This window comes from Rutilus rutilus, assembly GCF_951802725.1.
Source record: "Rutilus rutilus genome assembly, chromosome: 24".
Classification (NCBI taxonomy): domain Eukaryota; kingdom Metazoa; phylum Chordata; class Actinopteri; order Cypriniformes; family Leuciscidae; genus Rutilus; species Rutilus rutilus.
Window position 1 is genome coordinate 24,324,686 of NC_140228.1, and position 27,478 is coordinate 24,352,163.

General features: G+C 38.8%; 1 protein-coding gene and 1 pseudogene across 2 annotated transcripts in view; one reads left to right on the plus strand and one right to left on the minus strand.

The window, feature by feature from the left end:
* LOC311283898 (NACHT, LRR and PYD domains-containing protein 12-like) overlaps positions 1-27,478 on the plus strand; it is a 98,145-nt gene that overhangs the window by 29,407 nt on the left and 41,260 nt on the right. Inside the window, exons 1-4 of the mRNA XM_084398659.1 lie at positions 25,268-25,464; positions 25,602-25,692; positions 25,894-26,007; positions 27,213-27,320. Coding sequence (XP_084254785.1) covers positions 25,643-25,692; positions 25,894-26,007; positions 27,213-27,320 — 272 coding nt within the window. The 5' untranslated portion in view covers positions 25,268-25,464; positions 25,602-25,642. Of the gene's footprint in view, positions 25,465-25,601; positions 25,693-25,893; positions 26,008-27,212; positions 27,321-27,478 lie in introns of the transcript that reaches the window.
* LOC311283986 (macrophage mannose receptor 1-like) lies at positions 1,077-17,450 on the minus strand (annotated as a pseudogene). Its single transcript has 10 exons — positions 17,132-17,450; positions 14,672-15,039; positions 14,179-14,553; positions 13,507-13,880; positions 13,077-13,358; positions 12,627-13,004; positions 11,648-11,785; positions 2,007-2,257; positions 1,317-1,493; positions 1,077-1,232 (listed from the first exon to the last, which is right to left on the minus strand). The product of its transcript is annotated as a macrophage mannose receptor 1-like (transcript).

The following is a 27,478-nucleotide window of genomic DNA, read 5'->3' on the forward strand; positions in this document are numbered from 1 at the left end:
TAGATCTATTGACACAAACCAGTCCCCCTGGCGGACGTGCGCGAGGATTTTTCTGGTTGTGAGCATCCTGAACTGGCGCTTCATAAGCGCTCTGTTCAGCTGCCGCAGATCTATTATGGGTCTGAGACCCCCGTCTTTTTTGGGCACCAGGAAGTATCTGCTGTAAAGCCCCCCTTCGCTTTGAGCTTGAGATAGGGGTTCTATAGCCCCTTTGCTCAACAGTTTCAAAATCTCGGCTCGAAGTAGATGAACTACTTTCGATTCTACCGTGGTCTCGACGCGCGCCATGAAGCGGCGAGGGCGTCAGCGAAACTGCAGCGAATAGCCTTCTTTTATGATGTTCAGCACCCATCTCGAAACCCCGGGAAGCTTTTCCCACGCAGGTGCGCGAGTAGCTAGGGGCTGGATGCGAAGCACGCTCTGATCGGCTCGCGATACAGCGGCTTTTATGTGCTGTGACATAAGCGTCGCGCTCATGACATCTGAGGCAGGGGGCGCGCTGATAACAGCGGGCAGAATGCCCGCGCTCGACTCCTCCGCAGTGTTTAGCTGAGAGGAGGAGGGCTGGGCTAGTTTCATGTCTGTGTGTGGGCGTGGGCGCAGAGCAGCGGGCACATACACCACCTTTACAGCATTGCTCGCGTGAGCAGAGCATATGCATACTGGTCCTGTATTTACAGGGACCGTGAGACATGTGGTAAGTAGCGTTTGTGGGCACTGGGTAGTGGGCACTTTTGCTACATTTGAAGCGCAATCGATCTGAGTCGATTTTATGTGCGCGGGCCCTGTGTGAAGGGCTGTGCTTGTGTGTAGGAATGGGCACTGAGTAGTGGGCATTTTTTCTACACATGAAACACCGTCGGCCGTGGCCGGGACACCATAAAATACACTCTTTAAGGGATTTATCTGGGTAGCCGTAAAAACGGCTTTTGTGTGCAGGCAAGCGGGTAATGGAACCGGCTTGTTGGCTGCTAAATACGCTGGACCAGTCACATTTCCTGGAACTGGACGAGCGGCAAGCTTTGGTGGAAGTCCGGCCGCAGCGGGACTTGGACACCGTCGCTTTCCTAGGCGTGCTAGGACGATTTCGGGGCCTCTGGCTTCAACGCAATCTTCTGCCGCGGGCCACGCGGGGCGGGGCGGCGGCCGGATGAGCGAGAGCGCGGTCTCGAGCTCTGAGTTTGGCGGCGTTGAGAAGAGGAGGCGGCGGGCGGAGGCTTAGGCTGTGAGCTCTGAGCAGACGGTTTCGCACGGCCTGCTGCAGAACCGGAGCGCTTCGGGAGGAAGTGCTTCATGGCCTGGGTCGCTTTCTGCACCTCAGCGAACCTATCTGCGAAATCTTTGACCGAGGTTCCGAAGAGGCCGGCAGGGGAAAGCGGCGCGTCGAGGAACGCGGTGCGTTCTGACTCAGTCATGTCAGAGAGCGTAAGCCACAGATGTCTCTCAGACACGGTGAGCGAGGCCATGCTCCGTCCAATGGCCTGTGCTGCTGACTTGGTGGCGCGAAGAGCGAAGTCTGTAGCGCTCCTCAAGTCCGGCACGCAGATTGCGTCAGGTCCTCTCTCGTCCAGCTGGCGGAGGAGATCGGCCTGGTATATCTGGAGCGTGGCCATGGTGTGCAACGCTGACGCGGCCTGCCCGGCGGCGGAGAAAGCGCGGCGGAGCAGGGCTGACGTCGTGCGGCAGGCTTTTGAGGGCAGTGCCATCTTAGCACGCCGTCCAGCAGAGGGCGGGCATAAGTGCGCTGCAATAGCCTCTTCGACCGGCGGTAGGGAGTGGTAGCCTCTGTTCTTTGCGTCGTCGACAGCGGAGAACGCCAAAGAGACAGAGGATCGTGTCCTGGCCGAAAAAGGGGAGCCCCAAGACTTAGCGACTTCTTCATGAAGCTCAGGAAGAAAGGGCGCTGGCTTGGATGCAGGTGAAACGCGCTCCCCAGGCAGGAAGTAGCCGTCCAGCCGGTTGTGAGCAGGCTGCTCAGGCGTAATCCACTCGAGGCCGAGGCTCGCCGTGGCCTGAGTGAGCACGCGCATGAGCTCCGCCTCAATGCTCGCTCTCTTTCCCGTAGAAGCACGGGCAGGGGGGGCGGGATCCTCAGAGCTCGCCCAATCCTCACTGCCTGATGCTATGAGAGAGCAGGAATCCCCCTCTCGTAGCAGCGTCATCGACAGAAGCGGCGGCAGACCGCGGCCGCTGTCCGTCCGGAAGTGAAGCTGATGAAACCGGAGAAGCAGGCGGGCGCACCGGCGAGCTTTGACGGCTGAGAGAGGGCACAACAGCAGGTGTGGGCGCAGTCTCGTTGAACAGTGCCAAGCGAGTCCTCAGAGTCGCTAATGGCAACAGCTCGCAGTGATGGCAGCCGCCATCAGCGAGCGCGAGAGCTGCATGTTCTTGACCCAGGCAGGAAGCGCAGATGACATGGCGGTCCCCGTCGCCAGGGACGTGCACAGACATTTTGAGGGGCAGGGGCTCAAGTGAAATAAAGGGCACTTCTCATAATTAAGGTTGTTTTTTTTTTTTTTTTTTTTACAAAAAAGTGTATATATATTAACGCAACTCTGACTTCCTTTTTAAAAAAAAATATTTAAAAAGTTAATTAATTTCATCTTCCTCAAACTAGTGATGTATGTCTCGAGACCGGTCTTGGTCTCGAGACCGGTCTCGAGACCACTTTTACGTGGTCTCGGTCTTGTCACGGCCTTGACGGTCTTTGGTCTTGGTCTCGGACCTCTTGGTCTTGGTCTCGGACCTCTCGGTCTTGTCTAGGTCTCGCTGTCTCAGACCGACATAGTGGTCGGGGGATTTAGCAATACAATACTACAATATCCATGACGACACAACGTTCGATAATGCAATTATTATCCGCAACGGAACGGATTGAAGCGCGCGTCCGAGTGCTGACATTGCGGAGTGTGCGCGAGCCACACGAGAAAACATTTTATCCGCGCCACTGATCGCAGCGGCAACGAGCACTTTGATCACTTGGTTTAAAAAACACATATCAGTGACATGATGGGTTTTAACTTCATTCAGGAGTCATTCATTTTGGGTAACTGCTAACTGCACAACTAACGTTACACAACTGACAGATGACTTTGAGCGCACCGCCAACGGTGTGTGTGTTGTGTGTGTAACCATAGCGACAAAACGACCAACTTTCGGATCCCGCCTATAATTTCGTTTTTAAAAATGTAATTATGTATTTAAAAGTTGCAGAATGGGTTAATTTGGAGTCTGAGACTCCGAAATCGGCAGAGATAGGCAGGCATTTGCTTGGATGAATTTGTGTCTTTGATATCTCTCTCTCTGTGTGTGTGTGTGTGTGTGTGTGTGTGTGTGTGTGTTGTGTTGTTGTTGTTTGATTACAGTATTGGATTTAAGATGGTGTTAGACTAAATAAATGGTCTTTTAAATATCATCTGCATATCTCCGTTGTGTTGACTAAACATTAGGCCTAATCCAAGTTTATAATTGTGTATCTTTAATTTGATGTTATACAATTTAATCTAGACATTAAGTATAATTTCAATTGGTTACATATTTCTCATTCTTTAGACAGTTGTTGGAGGAGCAAGATGGTGTTGGAGGTGTTTGATGTTTTGTCAGATGAACCAGTCAGTACCAGTCATGTCAGTCCTCAACAGTACACAAAAGTTAAGGGAGTCTCAATCCTCTAATTGTGCAGTAACAGCCGTCATGCAATTGCTACACATAGTTGATCTCACCCAGTCTGCAAAAAACATTTACAATGAGCTCACAGTCACACACATGACATGGTTTGTCTCTGTATTGTTCTGCCTGTGTAGTTGAAGTAATACCATCTAGTATTGAATGTAAACTGTGGCTGAACCCTATGCTGCTGTTCTTGAATTCACAAGTTATTGCTTAGCTTCAACTAGTCTGTTTTTTCCCCCTCCTAGTGCAGCAGATTAGTAAAAAAATCACTATCCGGTCTCGACTTGGTCTCGGTCTTGGTCTCGACTTGGTCTTGGTCTCGACTTGGTCTGTCTTGGTCTTGGTCTTGGTCTTGTCTTGGTCTCGATACCCTCTGGTCTTGGTAGTGTCTTGGTCTCGGTTTAGGTGGTCTTGACTACAAGTCTACCTCAAACTCACGCAATTGTTTCATTTTCAAAAGATGCAACTAGTTTCAAGTATATATTTAGAATAACCTAAATAACTGCATCAAGCAGAGGGGCGTGTTTTACTAATAATTTGTTTATTTTTGCACAAGGCATTACATCATTTTAATTATTTTGGTGTTATCAGAATACATAACACTTTAAAATCAACACAAATATTCACTCTAAACTGAAGAGGGCTGTTGCTGCTATTTTGTTAACTTTACTGAAAAAAAATCACTGCAAAAATGATTGACAAAATACAAAAATACAGCAATTTAATAAAATTATTACAAAAAAAAGGTCTTCTACTTCAAAATAAAATCTGTTACTTCCATTCCCTGGTTGTCTCTCCTTCCTCCCTTACAGCGGCAACCTTCTGGGGCCATGTCCCTGTAGATGTTTATGCATGTACACACACACACACACACACACATACACAATAACTGATGGTGACTGACATGGACTTAGTTTCACATTTGAGGGAGGACTGTATCATCATCATCAAATAAAACCTTCAAAATCCACATTTAGATGGAGTTTGTTTTAAACCTACTACACTCTAAAAAATATTCTGTGGCTTAGTAAATATTACAGAAATATTTAACTTTATTAAAATCTCAGAAAATCTTACTTGATTGTTTGAATTAAACTTACCAAAATAATTGAGTAAAAATTCAATAAAAGCCAATGTCATGTATGTGGTTGTATGGAATACTATTTTATAAAGGTTTAGAAGAAATAAAAAAAGTTAAATTGCTCATAAATAAAAAGTTAATTTATAAATATTATTTTTAATGTTTAATGTTAACTTATTTCTACTCAGTTTTATGTATTAATGTACCAGATGCAGTTACTCAGATTTACTACATTTTTTAGAGTGTATCCTCCATCTGTTTGCATCTGTAGATTTCTTCTAAATTCACCAATTTAGATTTCTAAATTTCAGGGGGAAAGATGATGTAAGTCATTAACTGGGGACGTTCTGTATGCAAATTAGGCGTCAACTAGTGATAGTTCACTTTGAAATTAAATTTTGGTATGTTTTAGCTTACCTCAAGGGCATCCAAGATGTAGGTGTCTTTTTTTCCGCAGTAGTTTAAATTTTGATATTTTTAGGTCAAACCGTTCTTGTCTGTCAGTCATATAATGATGGTCACGGTCTCAAAGAGGATGCACAGGCACAGAGTCCAAATTAAATCAATTCCCCATCGTCCAAATTAAACAATTCCCCATCGTAAGTACACATTGATGGCCTAAGACACGAAACGAGCGGTTTGTGTGAGAAAACAAACAGTATTTATATCGTTTTTAGCTCTTATACATACACAGCCACGTCCAAGTGATCTGAGGGCGCGCGCGCATCCTGGTGTGTGACGTGTACGCTGACTGGTGCATAGACATATACACTAGATGTCGCCTTAAAGACATTCGTTCCAATGACCTGCCGTAGACAAGGCGAAATCTAGTGTATATATCCAGAGTGCGAATTACCCCACCATAATTGGGGGGTACTGCTCCTTCACTTCTTCTATGACCATTATGGTCCACTACCATATCAATCCCCACCGTGATCGCCAAGTGCAACATGTGTCGTGCAACACACATACAAGGTCTAAACATGCGACAAACTGATAATCAGTAGGCTACAGAATATCTCATTGTTATTATATATCCAAAAGAGAACTGTTTTGATCAACTCTCAAAAGTTAGAAGTTAAGTGCACTGAAATACCTTTCTAATTACTAGTAAAAGTAGCCTAATATCTTTACAAGAAGCCTATTGCCTATTTCATGGTTTTTCCTTGCTCAAAACAAGGCGGAGGTGGTAAAATCATAATAATGTATTTTAATAATAAGATAATAAAATGTGTATTTTTTTGTAGAGCATCATATCGCTTAATTTGTATCCCACATTTTTTTTTTGGTGGAGCTTGGTATCTCTAGGGGGGTCCGGGGTCATGCCCCCCGTAAGAAAATGTTGTACATTTTAAAGATAAATTCATTAATCTGGTGCACTTTGAGTCACCCGAATCCACTATCTATTAAAAATAAATAATCCACCCGCAAACCGCCTATTTGATTTAGATATTTGCATCTGATCATCAAATTACAATTATTCAAATTCTTAGTGTTAAGCATGATAATATGGTAACATCACACTGAAGTAGGCTGATTTAAAATGAACATTTATTTAAAATAAAAGTTCTTTTGGCAAAATTACATTTCCTTAATAGCCTAAACAGAGGCTTTACTCCCTTCAAACTTAAATTGTCAATGTTTCATTACATCACTGTTTGAAAACACTCAGAATAATTTGTTGTACCTTTATAAAGGGCATTTTCCCCTAATTTTATTAAATGTATGCTCCATCTTTCATTTCAAATTCTTAAATTTGATAAATATATTCAATTAAAATAATAAGACACTAGGCTGTTACCAATAAAATTAAATAATTTACATTGAAAAAATTATAACTGTATTAAATTAGATTATTTAAAATATTTTTGAATATACAAATAAGGAACGTTGGAAAGAATGATACTTTATGAAACTAGCGTTTTGTCATTCAACGTTGACACTTGAAAGTTCACGTCAAAGTTGAAGTCGTTAGGCTTGTTTGAGATGCGCCTTGCCTCGCCTGAAATGTAGTCGAGAGTAGGCGGCTGCAGTGAGAGGAGGAGTGAAAAAAGCGCAGGCAAGCCGGACAGTTCTCTCTTCTCGTAGTGGATCTGACACCTGCGAGATCAAAGATGGATATCGCGGGATTCACGCTCGTGCACAGTGTTGCTAATAAACTGGATGTAATTCAATTTATGTTGCTTTTATATGAAAATAAATAAAATGAACAAGACACCCAAAGTACTTGTTATTTAATTCCATTCCAAATACATGTTTATCAATATTTTTTTTCTTTAATACAGACATATGTGTTTTTATTTATTTATTTTTTATAAAAATTAAATTGCATAACCGATAGAAATCACACTGTTAGATACGTTGGGAATATTCACACATAACGTATAGCCTACACATAAAACATGATATCAGAGTTTTAAAATCAAACATTTTAAAAGAGAACAATACATCACGGTTGTTTAAACCAATGAACATTAAGCTGTGTCGTCAGCAAGTCGTTTCCCATCATGCTTTTGATCAGCGCAGTCGGTGGAGAGCAACTGCGCTCGACTGCAGAATCCGACAGGTGTGCCTTGCGCTCGCGAGAGATTTTTGACATACGTCAGCATGACATCAGAGCAAGGCGGACCGCACTCGGACACATTTCTAACCGGCATGCATCTCGCGCTGATCACCGGTGATCGATTCTGCGCAGATTTTGCTCATCTCAAACAAGCCTGTTCTCTAACTCCGTTGCTTCTAGCCACGGTGGTTAAAAATGGTACGGTCCACAATAGGGGTGTCTGACATCGCTTTACATTAAAATGTTCCTACAGTGAAAATAGGAGTTGACTTGTATTGTAACTGTAATTATATTTTTTCACAATATCAGAAAAATTATCTGCCTCGCCTATGTCTGTATGCTGCCGCAACGCGTTTTACATTAATACAAAATTAAAGGATAATTTTTTTGGCTTCAGTATTCTCGTGGAAAAGGATTTTCCCCTAGCGTATTCTACGCAGTACGAGAGTATCTCTCGTAAGAGAACCCTCTATTGCGTTGGAGAACCAATCCCGCGTAAAATGCAGGTTGCACACTTGAGCTCCAGGCGGTAACTCACGGTCTTCCAGGCCAAGTGCATGCAACCACTGGCGCCTAATTTCCAAGTCTACTGGAAAGCTATGCAGTCCAGCACTGCTGTTGCAACCAGCAACACTACACCTACGTAGGCTACCATCCTGACCAGATAAATCTACTAACTTGAAGCTATCCTAACCATCATGTTTCGTCGAAACCACTGTAGCGAGTCACGAGTTAGGATTCCTAACTCGTGACTCGCTACAGTGGTTTTGACGAAACATGATGGTTTTTATACTGCCAAGGGCTGGAGCCTGCTTACGTCATGCAGTAACGCAAACATCCAATAGGAAAATTCAACTGCAGTAGCCACCGCTCAACCTGAAGAGGGCAGCACTCAGACGTTTTTACACCACATATTGTAGAATTAAAACACTTTACAGCACTGAATTGAGTACTTTTTAGTGTCATATCGCGTTTGAATGGTCATAGACTATGGAAGCTTATGGGTAGCAATTTTCAATTTGAAATGCAAAATCACAATGCAATATGTAAAATGGCAATGCATTTCTGTATTTAAATTTAAATTTTCCCATACATTTGTGCAACGTTTGGTGCAAAATGAAAATGAAAATTAAATATATTTATATTATAATATTATATTATATTATATTATATTTATATTATTTATATTATACAAATTATAATTTACATTTGCCATTTCATACACTAGTTTTAATATGTAAATTGAATACATATTTTAACGCTTTATAAGTTGCAAAATTAAAATTAAAATGTATTACAGAAATGATTAGACAATAGACATGTTTAACATGTTCAAGCCAAAAGCTGTAGCAAAATTGTAATTTAATTTACACTCACAATTTACACTTAATTGCATACACTCACAGTTAGAGTACTCCAAAGAGCTTTATATCATAATATTGCTTGCTGGGCTGTTAATAAATGTATAATTGTTGCTGTATTTATTCTCCCGAGTCTTTCTGGTAGAACTGGTTTTACATTTCTCAAATGCATGGTGAAGTTGCTCGGAAGTCATCTAAGAAATTATTCCTGAACTGAAAATTTGTTTTGTATCTTAATTACTTAAACTTCATGATGGTTTCACATTGTGACATTGTTTTTCTTTAACCTATTCTACGCTTGTAAGTTTCACTCTCGGTCCCATCACTGATCAGTAAAAAACAAAACCAAACTGGTCTGTACTGTGAAAATGGTTTTTGTACAGTGTATTAACATAATTTGAATGTAATAAGATAACGTTCATTTTGGATGAAGACTTATTTAGCCTACACAAAATGATCATATTCATCTGAAATGATGATCAAGTTCACAAGAAAGCAAACCGAAGACAGAGCATAAAAGATTATTGAATTTACATTTGCTTGTTTTTGTGTGTAACATGATGTTTATTCATTTATTTTTATTATAGAAGGTATAATAGCTCACCACTGTAATAGAGGAAATGCAAACTGTCAAAAGTAGCTCTCATTTGTCCACTGGCCAAAGTGTTTTAAAGACACAGCTGTGCAGTGTTGAGCTCACTGCTGTCCTGGGACACTTAAACCATTGTGGAACATTACCTTGAATATGTGAAGGAAGAGTTGCTCTGATCTGATCAAACTCTGTTTCTGTGCAAATCAATCCATGCATTATAACTGTAACCATAATAATACCAGGCATGTGTGACAGTGAGTATCTGTTGTCTCATTTCACTGGCCAGCTCTGTGTACTTCTCTCTGCAGTGGCTCTGAGCTCCAGTCCAGGGCTGCGTTTCCCAAAAGCATTGTGAAGTTGATTGTGAAGACCATTTGCCACCAATGTCCTCTGCGATCAACTTATCTCACAATGCTTTGGGAAACGTAGCCCAGGTTTTTCTCTCAGATACCCAGACATTGGCCTATTGTGAGAGATTTCTTTGTACCGCATATATCATCTTTATTGCGCAACCACAAACGCTAATGATCACAATACATTTATGTGTGTAAGTCGCATAGTTTGACGTAGGCAACTGCATAGATAAAAATAGAAATCCTTTTCATTGCTGTATGTGTTCCACCCCTATACTTGCAAACCATTGTAAATATTAAGACAGTCACATAATCGGAAAATGACAGCCAAGGAAATCACATGTAAACTATTGACCTCCTTTTTAAACCCATAATGCATTGCAATATTTAAATTTTTATTTAAAATAAAAACAATATTAAAGAATGTTTATTAGGAGCCAAGCACCTATTGTAATTTTAAGTTTTTCTTCTTATTATTATTCTTATATATGGGGCTCTATGGCAGCCCTATGGACTGGACATTGTATAATTATTAAAATTGGCACACTTCCAATTCTTCCAATGGATATTACGTTTGCACCCTTTGTTCTAGAACAATTAAAATTGACACTTGATTCCTCTCATCATGTTCCCTCAAGTTCCCCTCGACTCCCTCAAGTTTTGCCCAGTTCTTACCAACATGGATTAGATGATCTCTGGACCAAGCCGCACAGAAAAGACTGAACAGAATTTTAATATTTCCTTTTGTTCAACAGTTGATGATGTGAAACTAACAATGTCGACTTAAAATTAGATTAGATGCTACATGTTGGCCAAATATTGATATGCGAAACAAAACTCAGTACGCTTCATCAACACCATGATCTGAGGGGTACATGTGAAAGCTGGGAACAGCGCCACCTACAGGTCCTGAGATGTGATTATTATTTTTTTTATATATATATTTTTTTGCTAATAACTTTTGAAATGCTTGTCAGAAAATCATAATCTTGACATATTGACACAAAATGACATAGGGATCATCAACAGCATGTCCTGAAGGTACATGAGAAGTTTGAACACACCATCACATAGTGTTCCAGAGATATAAGGATTTTTGCAAAAAGGCTTACAACTTTTGAAAACATTGTCAAAAATTTGTTTTCTTGGTGTCATTAAGTTTCTTGGTTTATGCCAATTCAGACGGTACCTCATTTGTCATTTTCCATCATTTTGTTTACTCCACGTTAGTGCAGTTTTTGGAGGATTTATTATATTTTTTAAGTTTATAAAAAAAAATTAAAAAAATAGTTTTTATATAAAAAACAGCGTTTTATGTCAAATTCACTTTTAAAAACAATTTTGCTTTTTAACTGTTAGAGGGTCAAAGTTACATAGTGTACCTTCAAAATGGCATGGTCATGAAATAAAATGCAAATAAATTTAAATAAAAATGAAATATATGTAAATATAATTGAGTATTTATGTAGTATGAGTATTTTTGAGTATTAACATAGAGGTACTTGTATAATCACCAAGTCTTCAATCTGAGACTTTGATCAACTTTCCAGACTTGTGAATTTCACTCTCAACCCCACCGTATCACCTGTGCAAATGTGAAAAAAATCAGTGTCAAACCAAAAATCCTTCCAAACTATTTTACGCACTGTGAATAAAAAAATGCTAGTTGTCTGATAATACAATCCATTCCTTATTTGATGAACCTGTTGTTGAATTAGTGTTGTTGCTTGTTTCTCCTTGTAATCGTATCTTTGAATGATTGTAATAGAAGGTATTGCTCACCATTGTAGCAGAAAAAAGGCAAACTGTCCAAGCATCGTTCATCTGTCCACTGGCCAAAGTGTTGTAAAGACACAGCTGTGCAGTGTTGAGTACCAGCCCATGGTGTGTTCAAACCATTATCTGGCTGTGTATTTTCACCCCTGACCATTTGTCTCCAATATGTGAAAGAAGAGTTGCTCTGATCTGACCACAGTCTGTTTCTGTGCAGACCAATCCATGCAATTATATAACCATTATAAGTACCATTCAGTATCTGTTGACGCTCTGTCTCATTTCTCACACTGGCCAGGTCTGTGTATTTCTCTCTGCAGTAGCTCTGAGCTCCAGTCCAGGTTCTTCCCTCAGATACCCAGATATACTTCTGAGAGGTGTTTTCTCTACCTAACATAAAACTTTCATTAGATTTATGTCCATTTTCAGTCGATACCAGATTCAATACCAGGAGCTGGACAAGAACATGTACACAACTAGAGGAATATTTGTGTTCCTCTTAGTCTATGTTTAACCTAAGTTCTAAAAATTCTAAAAAATAATAATAATAATTCGTTTTCTGCATTTTCGAGGCATGGGTTATTTCATATGGAAGCAATCTCTCTTATGCATTTCTGAGTAGCAGAATTCAATTTTTGAGTAAAATAAGGTCTGTTAACATAACCTTTTTTGTTTTTTTCAACAAAAACTGATACAGTCAAACATGAATTTTGAAACCACTGTTTGCCATAAAGTAAATGTTAACACGTTACTATATTAGGGACTACAATTGAGTATTCAAGCTTAATGAATCAGACAGTCATTGTAGTCCTCAAGCAGAAACATGCTAACAACTTACATTTCACATTTGATGGAAGGTCTCTTCAGAATAATGTAAAAGACCTTATTTTACTCAAACTGAAAATTGCTTTTCTGAAACCCATTTAACATTTCTGAATTAGTCTTCAGGGCTGATATTATGACATCAAATCGAAAATACAGGAAGTTCTTGTACCGACAGTATGAATTGTTGTTTGTACAGTATTGCAAAGGAAGTCAAATTTCACAAACAATCTTAAGAATTTCAAGGATGTGACTCGACTTACAGTGCCTCTCACATTTTTCCTGACACTTATTTGCTGGTTGTGCCTTACATTGTTCAAGATTTGTCTCTCCCACATTCAGAGGAAGCATGCTGAAGCCTTGAGGGGCTGATCAAAACAAGTTTTAGGATTTAAGTGAAATGTCTTACCGTCATAGCAAAAAAATGAATGTTGATAGTCACATGATGAATCAAACCAGGTTCCATGACACATATGCATGTAAACACACATTTCTTTTCCACCAAAGTTGTTTGGTTCATGATACCAGTCCCTGAAATCTTTCTCTCCTTCCTGATAGAAATCATTGTCTTCCAGTGACCATGTCCAGTTGTTCACATCATCATACAGTCCAATCCAGGCTGAACCACTGTAACTCCCATTAACTGTGTTAATCAGGCTGTTCATTTCCTCCATGTTATCAATGGTGGCCAGATCAGTGTAATTCTGTCTGCAGTATCTCTGAGCTTCAGTCCAGGTCTTATTCTCAGACACAAAGTGATACTGGTGGGATGATGTCAAAGATGACACTGTGGAGAAAGTGTCAAATTTTAGCATTATTTATTAGACAATATTGGCCATTCAGACTGACATCTACTCACCACTGTAGCAAATGAAAGGTAATGCAGTAATGCAGTTTTCATTTGTCCATTTCCCAGTGTCTCTAAATGAGACTACAGTGCAGGATCCTTCATGATATGGCTGATCTGTCATCCAGTTACTGAATGAAGAGTTGCTCTGATCTGACCAAGATCTGTTTCTATACAGTCCAATCCAAACAGTGTAAAAAGACTCATTCTTGAGCAAATACTGGATCTTATGGATTTCCATCTCATTCCTGATGCTCGCGAGGTCTGAGTGATTTTCTCTGCAGTAACTCTGAGCTTCAGTCCAGGTTTTGAATTGGTTAACATACACATATTGTGTAGTGGCATTCTGTCTTCCTGTAAGTATTTATATTTATATATAATATGAATAATTGCCATTTTACTGAAAAATTATATATAATGCTGTGTAAGACCACCATCTTACCATCATAGCAGACAAAGTGATACAAGTTGGAGCATGGAACATCTTCCCATAAACCATAGGATGTTGACATTGACACACACAGGCTCTGTCCACCCCAGTTCACTGGTTGCTGGACATACCAGCCTTTAAAACCTCCCTCTAAAGCTGCATTATCCAGTGACCATCTCCAGCTGTTCACATCATCATACAGTCCAATGCAGGCTGAACCACTGTAACTCCCATTAACTGTGTTATCAGCCTGTTCATTTCCTCCATGTTATCAATGGTGGCCAGATCAGTGTAATTCTGTCTGCAGTATCTCTGAGCTTCAGTCCAGGTCTTATTCTCAGACACAAAGTGATACTGGTGGATGCATGAAGATTGTGTGCAGGTTCCTTTAAGTCATTTTAGAAAATACAAAAAAAGAAATCGAACTATTATCTTAAAACCAGCACAAACAAACCATCAAATGTGCAAAATGTTGTTGGGAATCAAGTTTATTAGTGGATTTTTTTTTTTCAAGAAACCTCTTGTATACTTTAATATATATTATGTCTTGCTTCATAGTTGACATTCTACACATTCATAACTTTTCCATGTTCACTAAATGTATCATGAAATAAATCACTCTATAGGTTTCTTCAAATACAGTTCTTTGGTTTCATTAAAAAACAAATATCTAAATGAACTCACTGTTGTAGCAGAAGAAAGGGATGCTGGAAAAGCAGTTCTCATCGGTCCATCGGCCAGAATCCTTGAGTGATACAGCAGTACAGTGCTGCGAACCCATCTGCACATAATTACTTAGACCATTATCTGGTTGCTCTGCTGAATAAGGAATTCCTGGTTTCCAGTTTTCATAATTGGTAATCTGATGGTCAGACCAAGTTCTGTTTCTGTACAGGCCAATCCAGACTCCTCCAGGTGCTCTCTCGAGGATCCTCTGGTTCTCAGTCTGATTTCTCACATTGGTGAGATCTGTGTAATGTTCTCTGCAGTATCTACGAGCCTCTGACCAGGTTTTCCTGTCATTGATTATGATGTAATTCTGTGTAGTATTCGCTCTACCTGGGGTATAAAATATAACAAATATATATACACAGAAATTCTCACAGAAAATGTTAAACACATCTAACGAATGAAAAGTCCTTACCATCATAGCAAACAAATGTGTAAGAATAGTTACATGACTGATCAAACCATTTGCCATTATAATCCATGTAAACACACAGTTCTTTCCCACCACTGTTGTCCGGTTCATGATACCAGATCCTGAAATCTCTCTCTCCTTCCTGATATAAATCATTGTCTTCCAGTGACCATCTCCAGCTGTTCCCTAGTACATCATCATACAGTCCAATCCAGGCTGAACCACTGTAACTCCCATTAACTGTGTTATCAGCCTGTTCATTTCCTCCATGTTATCAATGGTGGCCAGATCAGTGTAATTCTGTCTGCAGTATCTCTGAGCTTCAGTCCAGGTCTTATTCTCAGACACAAAGTGATACTGGTGGGATGATGTCAAAGATGACACTGTGGAGAAAGTGTAAAATTGTAGTTTTAAAAGGAATAATTCATTACATTTAATTTGTTACATTTATATAGTGCTTTTCTTGGTACTTGAAGTGCTTTACACATACAAGGGGGAATCTCCTCAAACACCACCAATGTGCAGCATCCACACTGGATGATGCGACGGCAGCCATATTGCACCAGAACGCCCACCACACACCAGCTTATTGGTGGAGAGGAGACATATATATATGGGGTTGATTAGGAGGCCATGATGGACAGAGGGCAACAGGCAAATTTGGCCAGGACACCGGGGTTACACCCCTACTCATTTTACGAAGGACGTCGTCGTCCTGGGATTTTTAATGACCACAGAGAGTCAGGACCTCGGTTTATCGCCTCATCTGAAGGACGGTGCTCTGTGACAGTATAGTGTCCCCATCAGACCCACACAGACCACAGGGTGAGCGCCCCCTGCTGGCCTCACTAACATCTCCTCCAGTAGCAACCTAGTTTTCTCAGGAGGTCTCTCATCCAGGTACTGACCAGGCTCAACCCTGATTAGCTTCAGTGGGCAACCAGTCTTGAGCCCTGTTTGGACGGGATTAGTTTAAAGGGGACACATCATGAAAATCTGTCTTTTTCCGTGTTTAAGTGCTATAATCTAGTCCCCGGTGCATCCACCAACCCAGAAAATGTGAAAAGTGACAACCCAGTAACTTTGTTTTGGTAAGAATTTTCTGCAAGCATTTAAAAAAATAAGCAGATTATATTTCACTCCCCTTCTGACGTAAGAAGGGAATTTTATTATAATATTACCGCTCCTTAATTTGCACGTTTCCACCCATGGCGCCGCTGAACACCCACGACAGCAGTTTAACCAGTTCTAACGCAATGCCAAAAGTTCGAGCAAAGCATGCAAACAGTTCTGCTTTGCTGCACAGACGAGCACAGAACACTATTTCACCAAAAAAAATTCACAGCTGTCTTATAAAGACCTCAGGGAACTGTGTCAACTTGTGTAAAAGTTAAACATGACGGTCACGGTAAATGCAAGTCGATGAGACAAATCAATGTAACTCCACAACAACTACATAAATGTATCCACTAACCATTCAGAAACGTCCAGGTGCGTCTAAATGTTGCAACCTCTTCCTGAGTCTCTCCGTAAGGCTGCACTCCGCTACTGTTATTTCTGAGATTTTGGATTTGAGAGTGTTTTGTTATTGACTGAGTATCTGAAGCTCATGAAAAGGACGTCTTCTGAATGGGGACAGGGAGCACCTGCTCATTTGCTTTTAAAGGGACACACACAAAAACTGTGCGTTTTTAATCACACTCAAAAAGGGGCAAATTTGACAAGCTATAATAAATTATCTGGGCGGTATTTTGGGCTGAAATTTCACAGATACATTCTGGGGACAGCATAGATTTATACTATATCTTGTGAAAAGGGCCATAATATGTCACCTTTAACGTGGAGAGATGGGGTAAAGTAATTATTACCAGAGCTTCTCAGTGATTTTAGTCCCATCTCAATCATCATTACGGACAGTGTCAGTAAAGATTACGGCGACTTTTACCTTCTGTAAAAAGGTTCGGAAAAATGACCTCAGGTAATACTAATCCCGTGCGAATAGACCCGCTATAAATATACGTAAATATTCCATCATTTCCCGTTTAAAAGTAGTTTTCTGCGTTTTTTTGAGTATGGAGGCGCTTGAAAAAGTATTCAGTTGCTTTCTAGACGGTGGGACAAGTCTGTGGCAAAACTCAAGAGTTTTCCACATACCATTAAAATCAAAAAGAAGGTTGAAAGCTCTTGTTAGAGGCATGAAACTTCTTTTAGCGTTAGGTAAGTGCCTATTACCAACATAATCCAATCTGAATTTAATTAATACATGGTTCAACCGGACCTAACTATTTTGTATAGATAAAATAAAGGTTATATGTTTGCGCACATGATATCAGGAAGTAATGTAATACGCACATGTCGACAGGAAGGTGATGGTGGTACGTAAATCGAGTTGCCCCTCCCACTTTTTACTGAGAATTTTTATCCCGTGCGAATTGCCCATTATCATTACAGACGTCCTGTGGTAAAATGACATTACTCCATCTACCCTTGTAAAACTAATTGTAGAAAAGCAGAATTCATCAGTCCATTTTCCAGAGTTACTAAATGAGACTACAGTGCAGGATCCAGGACTATCTGGCTGTCCTGTCCTCCAGTTACTGAATGAAGAGTTGCTCTGATCTGACCAAGATCTGGTTCTGTACAGTCCAATCCAAACAGAGTAATAATCATCATATGGAACTAATGACTGAAGCCTGTAGTTTTCAGTCTCATTCCTGATACTGACGAGGTCTGTGTGATGTTCTCTGCAGTAACTCTGAGCTTCAGGCCAGTTTTTGTACTGGGAAACAGACACATAACTTGCACTAGCATTCATTCTTCCGGTAAAAAAAAAAATATATATATATATATATATATATATATATATATAGTCTATATATATATTGGTTATTTCAGAATGATTAAACTTGGTCTATAACATTGTCCTATATGATGAAATTGCTTACCGTCATAGCAAATGAATGGAAATTCACTATACCAGTCTGTTGTACCACATCCCATGGTACATATACACAGACATGTTTTGTCCTTCATAATTCACTTGGTCCCATTTAAACCAGTTCCTGAAGTCTTTCTCTCCCACTTTGAAGAAATCACTGTCCTCTAGAGTCCATTTCCAACTGTTCAGATCATCATAGAGTCCAATCCAGGCCAAATCAATGGAATCATCTTTGAATGTGTTGATTAACTGGTTTGTTTGCTGATCATTTTCAATGGTGGCCAAATCAGTGTATTTATCTCTACAGTATCTCTGAGCTTCTGCCCAAGTCTTGGATTCTTTCACAAAGACATAATGACGAGGAACACTGAAGCTGAAGGTGATAAAACCTATAAAAGACATAAGTTTAGTTATTGGATCAGCCTTTGTCGTGCCCCAGTGACTCAATCAGATGCAGCCTCTGAATTGGGAAGCAGTAATGGATCCTTCACGGCCTTACCTTCCCCAGAATTCATTGCGCGCGAGTGACGACAGGATTTCTTTGAGAGAAATTGCTGAATTACACTTTTAAACGCAAGTACTGGGTTTCAACTTACTCAAATATCTAATAATATGAATATCAAAGATATTTGATCTTATTAGAAAAATTTCTGAAGTAAAAATCTCATAACACCAGTCGACGTTAGTTATTTTTCCATGTCGGTTCACAGTTTAAAGCTGCAGTCCGTAACTTTTTTGGGTTAAAAATTAAAGTACATAACCAGCCAGTGATCAAAACTCTCTGCTTGCCTTAGCTCGATTCAAAACGGTAAGCTTGTAGTAATGTTTTTAATTCCAGTGGTACTGGTGGATTTCTGCGGGAAATTCGAGCATGTCTTTTCTTCATTACGTCACATCTGTACACATAAAGAAGAGTCTCGGCTAGTAGGCTATGTTGTGTGTGAGGATGTCGGAGGTGGAGATTTATAGCCTTTTCTCACAGCACTTGATATTATTAAACTTATCAATTTGATGGCGGATCCAGAAAGGTTCAAACGACAATCACCAGTGACAACTGGAGATTCACCCGTTGTAAAATGGACTTCGGACTTCGGAGTGACTACAGAAAGAGAGACTGCAACCGGCCCATGCGAAAACAAGGATAAATATCGGAAGGGAATTAAATGTAGTTGCGCAATGCTGATGTTGTTAACATTAACAATTTGAGAACAAAGTATAATTTTACTATTATAAATAATAAGCGATCATTAGATTTAATCAGCGTGATTTACTGCTATGCTTTTTTTCCCCTTAGTTGGTCAGAACAAAACTGGATGTTACTCACTTGTTCTGATGACATTTTCCGGTGAAAATTCTTATGTTGGTCATACTTCCAAAAAGTAGAATCTGTGATTGCGAATGCCAGTATCCACACCGGCGGCGACTGACAGCCACACATTCTCCTCAAAACATTGGATTCATCCGCGCTGTGCCGAGCCGAGGCACAACCCACGTAAAGTTGGTAATTCTGCGAATAACTGCAATTGCAGATTTTGAACAGAGATGAGGAAACACTACGGACTGCAGCTTTAACTGTAATGTTAATATTTAAATAGGTGTTTCTGTCAGTTCACAGTTACGATAACTTTAGCAAGTGTGTTTCTGTATGTTCACAGTTTAGCTATAACGTTAGCATTTCATTAGTGTTTCTGGCTCTCTGACATTAGAGAATGTGCTAAATAGTTCTTATAAAGCTCTTATTAATTTCCTGAATATAACAGTTACATGATTATACAATAATCAGATATAGATATATACATAGATGTCGCCTTGGCTACGGTTTCGTTCCAATGAACTGCAGTAGCGAAGGCGACATCTAGTGTATACTATACATCTACAGTATACCCGCCCGCGGGTGGGTATAGATATATACACTAGATGTCGCTTGGCTACGGTTTCGTTCCAATGAACTGCAGTAGCCAAGGCGACATCTATGTTTATATCTATACCCGCCCGCGCCGTCAGATCATTTGGACGTGTGCTGTTTTCAAGAGATAACAACGATATAAATACTGTTCGTTTTCTCACACAAACCGCTCGTTTCGTGTCTTAGGCCATCAATGTGTACTTATGATGGGGAATTGTTTCATTTGGACGATGGGGAATTGTTTTAATTTGGACTCTGTGCTTGTGTTTTGAGACAATGACCATCGACCTGCATTATATGACTGACAGACAAGAACGTGTAGCGTCTGGACCAATCAGACACACGCAAATTATTCATTTATTTAATGAATAATCCAGCAAACTCACTCTCCCAAATAAGGCCTGTGAAACGTTCCCCAAATGAAGCTAACACACTGGCAGGACGCAGTGTCTTGTTACAGGACACACACTGAGACTGGGTTTACAACCGAAAAGAATGTCCTAAGAGCTGTGACTCTCATTTAAATTCTTGCAGAGGAAGAGAAATAAAAACCCTGTTAATCCTATATATATATTCTATATATAACCACTTGATAAATGTGTAAACATGTATCTAATTTTCCCATCTCATGATTTTCCCTTTTATGTGGCGTTTGTATTCTTGTAAACTCAATTGGGTTAATGTTTCAGACTTTGCATATTATGGTTAACCAACATTATATGTGCGTCATGTTTGGTCTCTAAAAAATCCAATCTTCGTCTCCGATTTGTTAATTTACATTACATGTTGCTAACTTTGTGATGCATTAGTATTATAAGAATCTTAAAGATTCTTTTCTTAAACACCCAATGAAAGTACATATTCAAATGCCCTGCTAGAACACAAAGGGTCGTAAAATTTCCCTCCAAAGGGAAATCTTCTCATTGGCTCTTGGACCTCCAGAGGATGTGCCATCTTCACGCTTTAAAGTCACTGATCAGCTTTTAGCTCTCTCTTAGTCCCTTTCTGAAATGATGACGTGAAGAAGAAGCCTCTAAGGACCCACCAAGCTTGTGCCAGGCTGCGGCCTTGTCTTTCCATTCACCAAAGATACTCTGAAAACCACTGGTTCTCTCTCATCAAGACCACATCAGCAAAGATCAACTGGAGCCTCAACAAATTGCATCAGGACATTTTAATTCAAATGGGCGAGACATGCAAGTATCAAACTTAGTCTCATTATTTGATACATTAAGTATCCTTACCCCTTTAAAGAAGGGCGTTTTAGAACTAAACTGATGGTTTGCCTCAAGGCTGTAGATCTGCTGACAAACAATGATTTCAAACAATGCTATAACTTCTTGCTTTCCTGTATTCTGCTTCAGCCCTCTTTCCCTTGGTAAACTGTATGCATGTATGTGTGTGTATGTTAGAGTAGTTTAAGTGTTTAGACTAGTCAATAAAATCTTGTTCATGTCACACGTAAAGTTGTCCTTGTCTCAAGCTCATAACTGGAGTCACTAATCATTTAGAATTTTGCTACTGCTCTTAGTAGTACTGTAAATTAAGAAAGACATTTCCCATGCCCCGGAAATGTACATTTCTTAGAGTTAATAAACAATTAATCCTGAGTGTTCACGGGACAAATAGGTTAATTGATTGTAATATTAATTTACGACAGATTAATTAATTATATTAACTAATCCAAATATTCATAATCAATTATAACCAGTTATTATTGATTATTAATATTTCATAGAGCTAATTTGCTACAAACGGTTTGACCTAAAAATATCAAAATTGAAACTACTGCGGAAACAAAGACACCTAGATCTTGGATGCCCTTGAGGTAAGCTAAAACATATCAAAAATTAATTTCAAAGTGAACTATCGCTTTAAAGGGATGGTTCGGAGTAAAATCAACCTAGGGTCCTTAGTCATGACCTCGAATCAAACACCCCCCCCCCCCCCTTTTTTTTCCCTTGGTTGAATATTATTGAAGTTAGAGCTTATTTAGAGAAATCAGCCGGATGGCGTAGTGCAAGCGCTAATGGATCCTATGATGTATCTCGTAAATTACCCCACTAATAATGCTCAGAATTGTACCAAACTTATACAGTAGTTATAAACTTATACAACATACACTCCAAATAAAAATAAATATGTGAACTAATGATTTTAAATAAAGACTTAATAAATTTACTAATGTAAACTTGATTTGTCTACTGCATCCACTTAATGTGTTATGCTTGATCTCTTTAGTTTCACCTTGTGTAAAAACTTAAATGGTTTAAGGCATCCTTATGCATCCTTTCTGCCAGGACTTTTACCTGCTTTTCCCAAACCACTGAAGTGACGTCGACGTCCGGGTTAGCTGTAGCATGACCCCTTCTGGGGGGGTGTTTGGCTCGAGGTCATGGTGCAAAGGACCCTAGGTTGACTTTACTCCGAACCATCCCTTTAACAGTAGCATGTTGCTTTTAGTGAACGCTAGTTTGTCACTGATATGTTTTTTTGTAAACATTCATAATTTTGTTTCTTAATGTTTATTTGTTCCATTTATAGTAATAACCTAACGAACTTTTAAGTAAATTAACAGCAAATGTTCATTTTTAGGTGAACTATCCCTTTTTCCATTTATAATGGAACCTGATAAGTTTCTGTCTCTCCATTGAGAAAGTCAATTTAACCAAAACTTTAAAGATCCAAAACGGTCTTAAAGGCGTTGTAAAATGAATCGAGCTGTTTAATCCAAATCACTTTATATGATGAACAGATTTAATTTATACTTATATATCTAAAGAAAAAATAAACGACACACATTCATAGAGCACATCACGTATGGTAAACACGGAAAACATGCGTGAGGAACGAGAACCAATGGGGTTTGTTCTAGTGTGCGATGCATGCACAAGCTTCTGTGTTAAATTATGTGCTTTAACCCAGAGGTCCCCAACCCCCGGGCCGCGGACCGGTACCGGTCCGTGGGACATTTGGTACCGGGCCTCACAGAAAGAATAGGCTATATAACTTAACGTATTTTCCGGACTATAAATCGTTCCGGAGTATATGTCGCATCAGTAAAAAAATGCGTCATGAAGAAGAAAAAACATAATATAGCCTAAGTCGCACTGGACTATAAGTCGCATTAATTTAGAAATGTAGCCTATTTCACAAAAATATATATATATATAAAAAAAAGAATAATAATAATTGTTCGGATGGGACTGTTCACCCTTACGGACGTGCAGCGCTCTCAAAGCGGCACAAAAAGACTGCTTTAAAACTTTCACAGAGACCTCAGAGTCAGACAGAAAGCAAAAAGCCTGTCTTTAAATTGTATTTCGTTTTGTATTAATTGTATCTTAATTTTAATCAATGTTTCATCACCCAATTGCCAGGATTTAATAAGAAGTAGGCCTAAATATAATAGAAAATATTTAATCAGGACACGGAGGCGCGGGCGCGTGAACTGGAGCTGATCTCATAAATTAACCGAAATTCAGCGTATAAGGTAGCCTACTTGCCTCACAGACCTGAGACATAGAAAGCTTGAAATGTCTAATTTTAAACAGAACAATTCAAAACAAAAGAAAACTGACTGTTCTCTGCTTATAATTCGTATATGTGCATTTCTCTCGGGCGCGTTCAGGCATACTGCGAAGATCGAGTCAGCATTGTCAACTTCATCTTTGCACAGAAAACACTTGTTTAAACAATTAAAATGTCTCCTGCTATATTTTACATATTCATAATCATTCATTTTGGTTCTTAAAATCGGTTCTTTGTGACAGCTTTTAGGTGCTTTATTGGCAGCGCCACCTTACATCGCATCAGCACCGTAAACATGGAGATTTTTTTCTTTTGGGGGGCTTTTTGTTTGTGTTCAGACTTTCTCAGTTGTCTTTAGACGCGATATTACGAGTACCCTGCTAATAAAATTGCAAGTAAGCCTACACATTGGATTCACGTTTATCCTATATTTAATTGTTTTTTATATATTTTTTATATTTTGTTGTATTTATCCGCCGCACCTTAAAGGCCGGTCCGTGGAAATATTGTCTGATATTAAACCGGTCCGTGGCGCAAAAAAGGTTGGGGACCGCTGCTTTAACCTGTTAAAGCTGCGTTCAGTAACTTCGGGGTTTCTTCGCTGTATTCTCGCTTTTTGCTCGCAGGTTTCTCTCTAGAGCTCCCCCCACAGCTTCGGAATAGATATTTGACAACACTGTTGTAAAAACTCGTTAGCTATTCTCAGACACCACCAGAGGCTAGCAGATCAACGATGACAATAATGACGGCATTTTAGCAGATTTCTTTTGGCCATAAAGCAATTGTTTACATCGCGAGACCTGACGCAGCGGCCGGTGGCCCGCCGCCCCAAAGTTGCAAGTGCGTATTTTCCGCTCACGGGCACCAGGGGGGTGCGAAACGACCACCATTCAACCCGAAATAAGTAATATAACCATTCCAATGACTCAGAAGCTGTTCAGTTAAGGTAAAAAAAGTTACTTAGTTCACCTTTAACTGTCACCCCCCTTTTTTTGAGTAGACATGAAAATGCACATTTTGAACTTAAATGGTTGTGATTAAAGAATGCTTTGCAGTATAGACGTACAATTGGTCTTGTTTTAAAGAAGACATGTGAAAGAAGTGAAATAAATTAAGAAAGTGAAACAGAAAATAGTTATAGAAGTTTGAGTTTATGGAAATGTACAATGTAAAAAATGTAATTATTCATATTTTATATAAAAAACTATTTTTTTTTTAAATGGGCGACTCTAAAACTGCAAAAAAATCAGTCAAAAATCTGAACAAGTTGTGTTTCAAAATGTAGGTTGATATCTAAAAAAATTAGCTTTCAGTAAGATTTTGTTTGGGCGCAGTACCAAACTTTTTCACTAGGTGACAACCAGACTCCATTACTGCCCATATAAGGGTGCCTCCATTTCCATATGTGGTTTGAGTGATCTGAACCATTATTTCCACAATTTTCATACAATTTATGAAGTAGACATTCTATTCAGAAGTAATATGGGAAGTTCTTATTCTTTCATGATTTTTCATGTTCATTTCTATTTCAAAATAAAGGTCTGAACACACCTTAGGAATATGGAAATATTCTTGTTGCAAATTGATAAATTACGGCTCCTCTGTAATTTATTTTGAAAATCAGTCACCAAATATGAAAACTAGAGATTGTAAGCTTTCAAATGATATATAGTTTGTCAAGATTATATAAAAAGGTCTTTAAATGTATTGCTAACAGAGTTTGGGGTAACATGTAGGTCCTATTTGAAACTATACACACACAAAAAAAATTGTGTATAGAAGAAGACTGGAGCTCAACAAGTAAGGAATCTCATGGTCAATCTGAGGTCCATATTATAATTAAGTTTATTTAGTGAATGTGAAGAGGAGGAGGAATGTAGAAGTGGTTTAGAGTAGCCTATTAAATAAGAAGAAAGTAGTGCTACATAGATTCTATTTAGGTGAGATGTGGAATAATAGGCTTATGAACGCTTACATGTTTTATTACTGACTGATATAGACAGATGACCTGATCTGCCAAACACCCGCTTTCACTACACAGCGCACACCGCCCTCTACTGGCGAACACAGGTATGAATAATCTGCTGTGGCTACAAATGCATTAATCCGTGTAATAAATATGTTTGTTTTGAGTTTATCAGCACACAAAACTGACTGGAGTGATTAACTGTAAACCTTGCTGATGATTAAACTCACGTCATCTGCCAATAAGGGCAACCATTAAAACACTACTAACCAACATTATAGCGACTTCAGCAGTTTAATCACGTGCCCCTTTCGTCACAGATAATAGCGAAAGTAAAAGAAAGCGGATGTTTTCCATTTTAATAAAATAGTCGATTCCTTCCTTATGTGTAGCTAGCCTACTCGATGGAACAGATGGAGGAGTTTGTGAATCGGTTGGCTATGTAGATACATTTTGATAAAGGTTACTGTTCGCGTAGGCTACTCGAGGTGACTTCCACATTAATATTTTCTCTGAAAGGAAATTAACGAGGTTTCTTTTGGGTATCGTGTATATGATGATTTATCAAAAGATCTCTATCTATTTAATTACATTAGTTTTGTGTTTGTTCGTCATTACCACCCAGAGTCAGTGGAGATCAGACTGTTTCAACAGTTCAGCTTTATCATGGATGACACACAAACATCCAGAGATGCAGATTTTTCTAAAGGATGCAGGTACTATGAATAAACACACCAAATAACCTTTTATATAATCTCTCGTCTCCTGAAGAAAAAAACGGTGACATTATTATTATTATTATTATTTTTTTTTAAATACATTGTTTTAAATGAAATTTCTTGAAAACAATGTCTAAACCCTCCTCAAGTGCTTTTCATTAAAACGTCTTGTTTTTTCGTTTCGTTGTTCTGTTATAGTTCAGTTCAGCAGGAGAGATCAGGACCAGCGCCCAGCTGTGTGTCTTTGAGGAGTGACTGGTCTCTGGATAAGCCAATAAATTTTAAGAATGACAATAAACAGACTGATCTCAGGTAGCTATAACATTTCTTTAAATACATGATTGGCATTTTTATATTATGGTGTTTTTGTATTTTGCGTTTATGATATTCATACTAGACATTGTTGTCTTCACCTGATGTGAGAGAGACATATCTACAAAGTGTTAAAAAATTTTGGCATAGACTCAGATATAGCATTTTATTGAATGAGATGCTTATATTATTTTAAACACCCAGCTTTTGTGTCTGGACATTTTAAATGGACTGTAGTCCTTTTTGTTGGGATCAGGGCGTTGTGGAACTCCAGGTAATGTGCAGCAGTGCTGCTGTGGAGGCCTTATATTCACTGTAAAAAAAATTCTAACCTCCCTAACTCAAAATTTTCTAGTGACTGATAACATCTAAATTTTTCAATTGGCCCAAGTGAAATTCTGTAAATTTAATTTTATAATTTACAGAATTTCACTTGGGCCAATTGAAAAATGAAGATGTTATCAGTCACTAGAAAATTTTGAGTTAGGGAGGTTAGAAATTTTTTACAGTGTTCAGAGCTCAAATAATGCCCTATATATTCTGACCCCAACCCCATCATAACCTCCTCCAAAATGAATCCTCCAAAAATGACCTGGTATCAATGTAATCAAATTAAACTTTATGAAATTAATCATGTTGTTGGTAGAAAACATTGTTTCTGCTCAGATAATCACTGGGACTATATCATCTGCACATATTGCCAAATAGGCACAAGGTTTTGTTATCAGTTGAAGATCCTCCTTTATGCCTCTTATGACAGAGTCCACTATCTTTAAAGAAAATGCGCTGGTTTTAACTCCTCTAGGACTCTGTTTTTATTCTGTTGATTCTTATGAAAATAATAGTGAGGCAGATTTAGTTAAAAAACTTTTGTAATTGTAGTTTTTTGTTTATTTCTCTTTTCATATTTTGCTACTTTTATTCGCACCATTAAAATAGCTCTGACAACTGGCATGAAGTTAAATTATAAGCAATCAATAAACAATGTATTATTTTAATTTAATATGTACAATATATAATACAATATATTGTCAAACCTTTTTTTTATCGTTTTTGTTTTTAGTGTTATTACAGTTGTGCCCTTGAGCAGTTGATTTATTAATGTGCATTAACTTATTAACTGTTGATAGAATTATTCAGGGGATGTAAAACAAATCCATCAATATCAGAGTGTCTGATTCTTGATTCTCTTCATGATGTTTAAGGTCAATCCCATCACAAAGATCAACAGTAACAAAACCCGTCTGTAAGAAGAATGACCAATCTATGAATCAACTACAGGACTTTAATGAAAGCAGGGATGCTGGTGTCAGGTAAAGTGTGGAATTTTTTATTGAGATCAAAATGAAAACACATTAATAATGAACACATTTCATAAATATTATGATATTTTCTTGGTCATGATACAGAGAATAAATAAGACATTTTACTCTATATATGTATCTCTATATTTAACTTATGTAATACATGT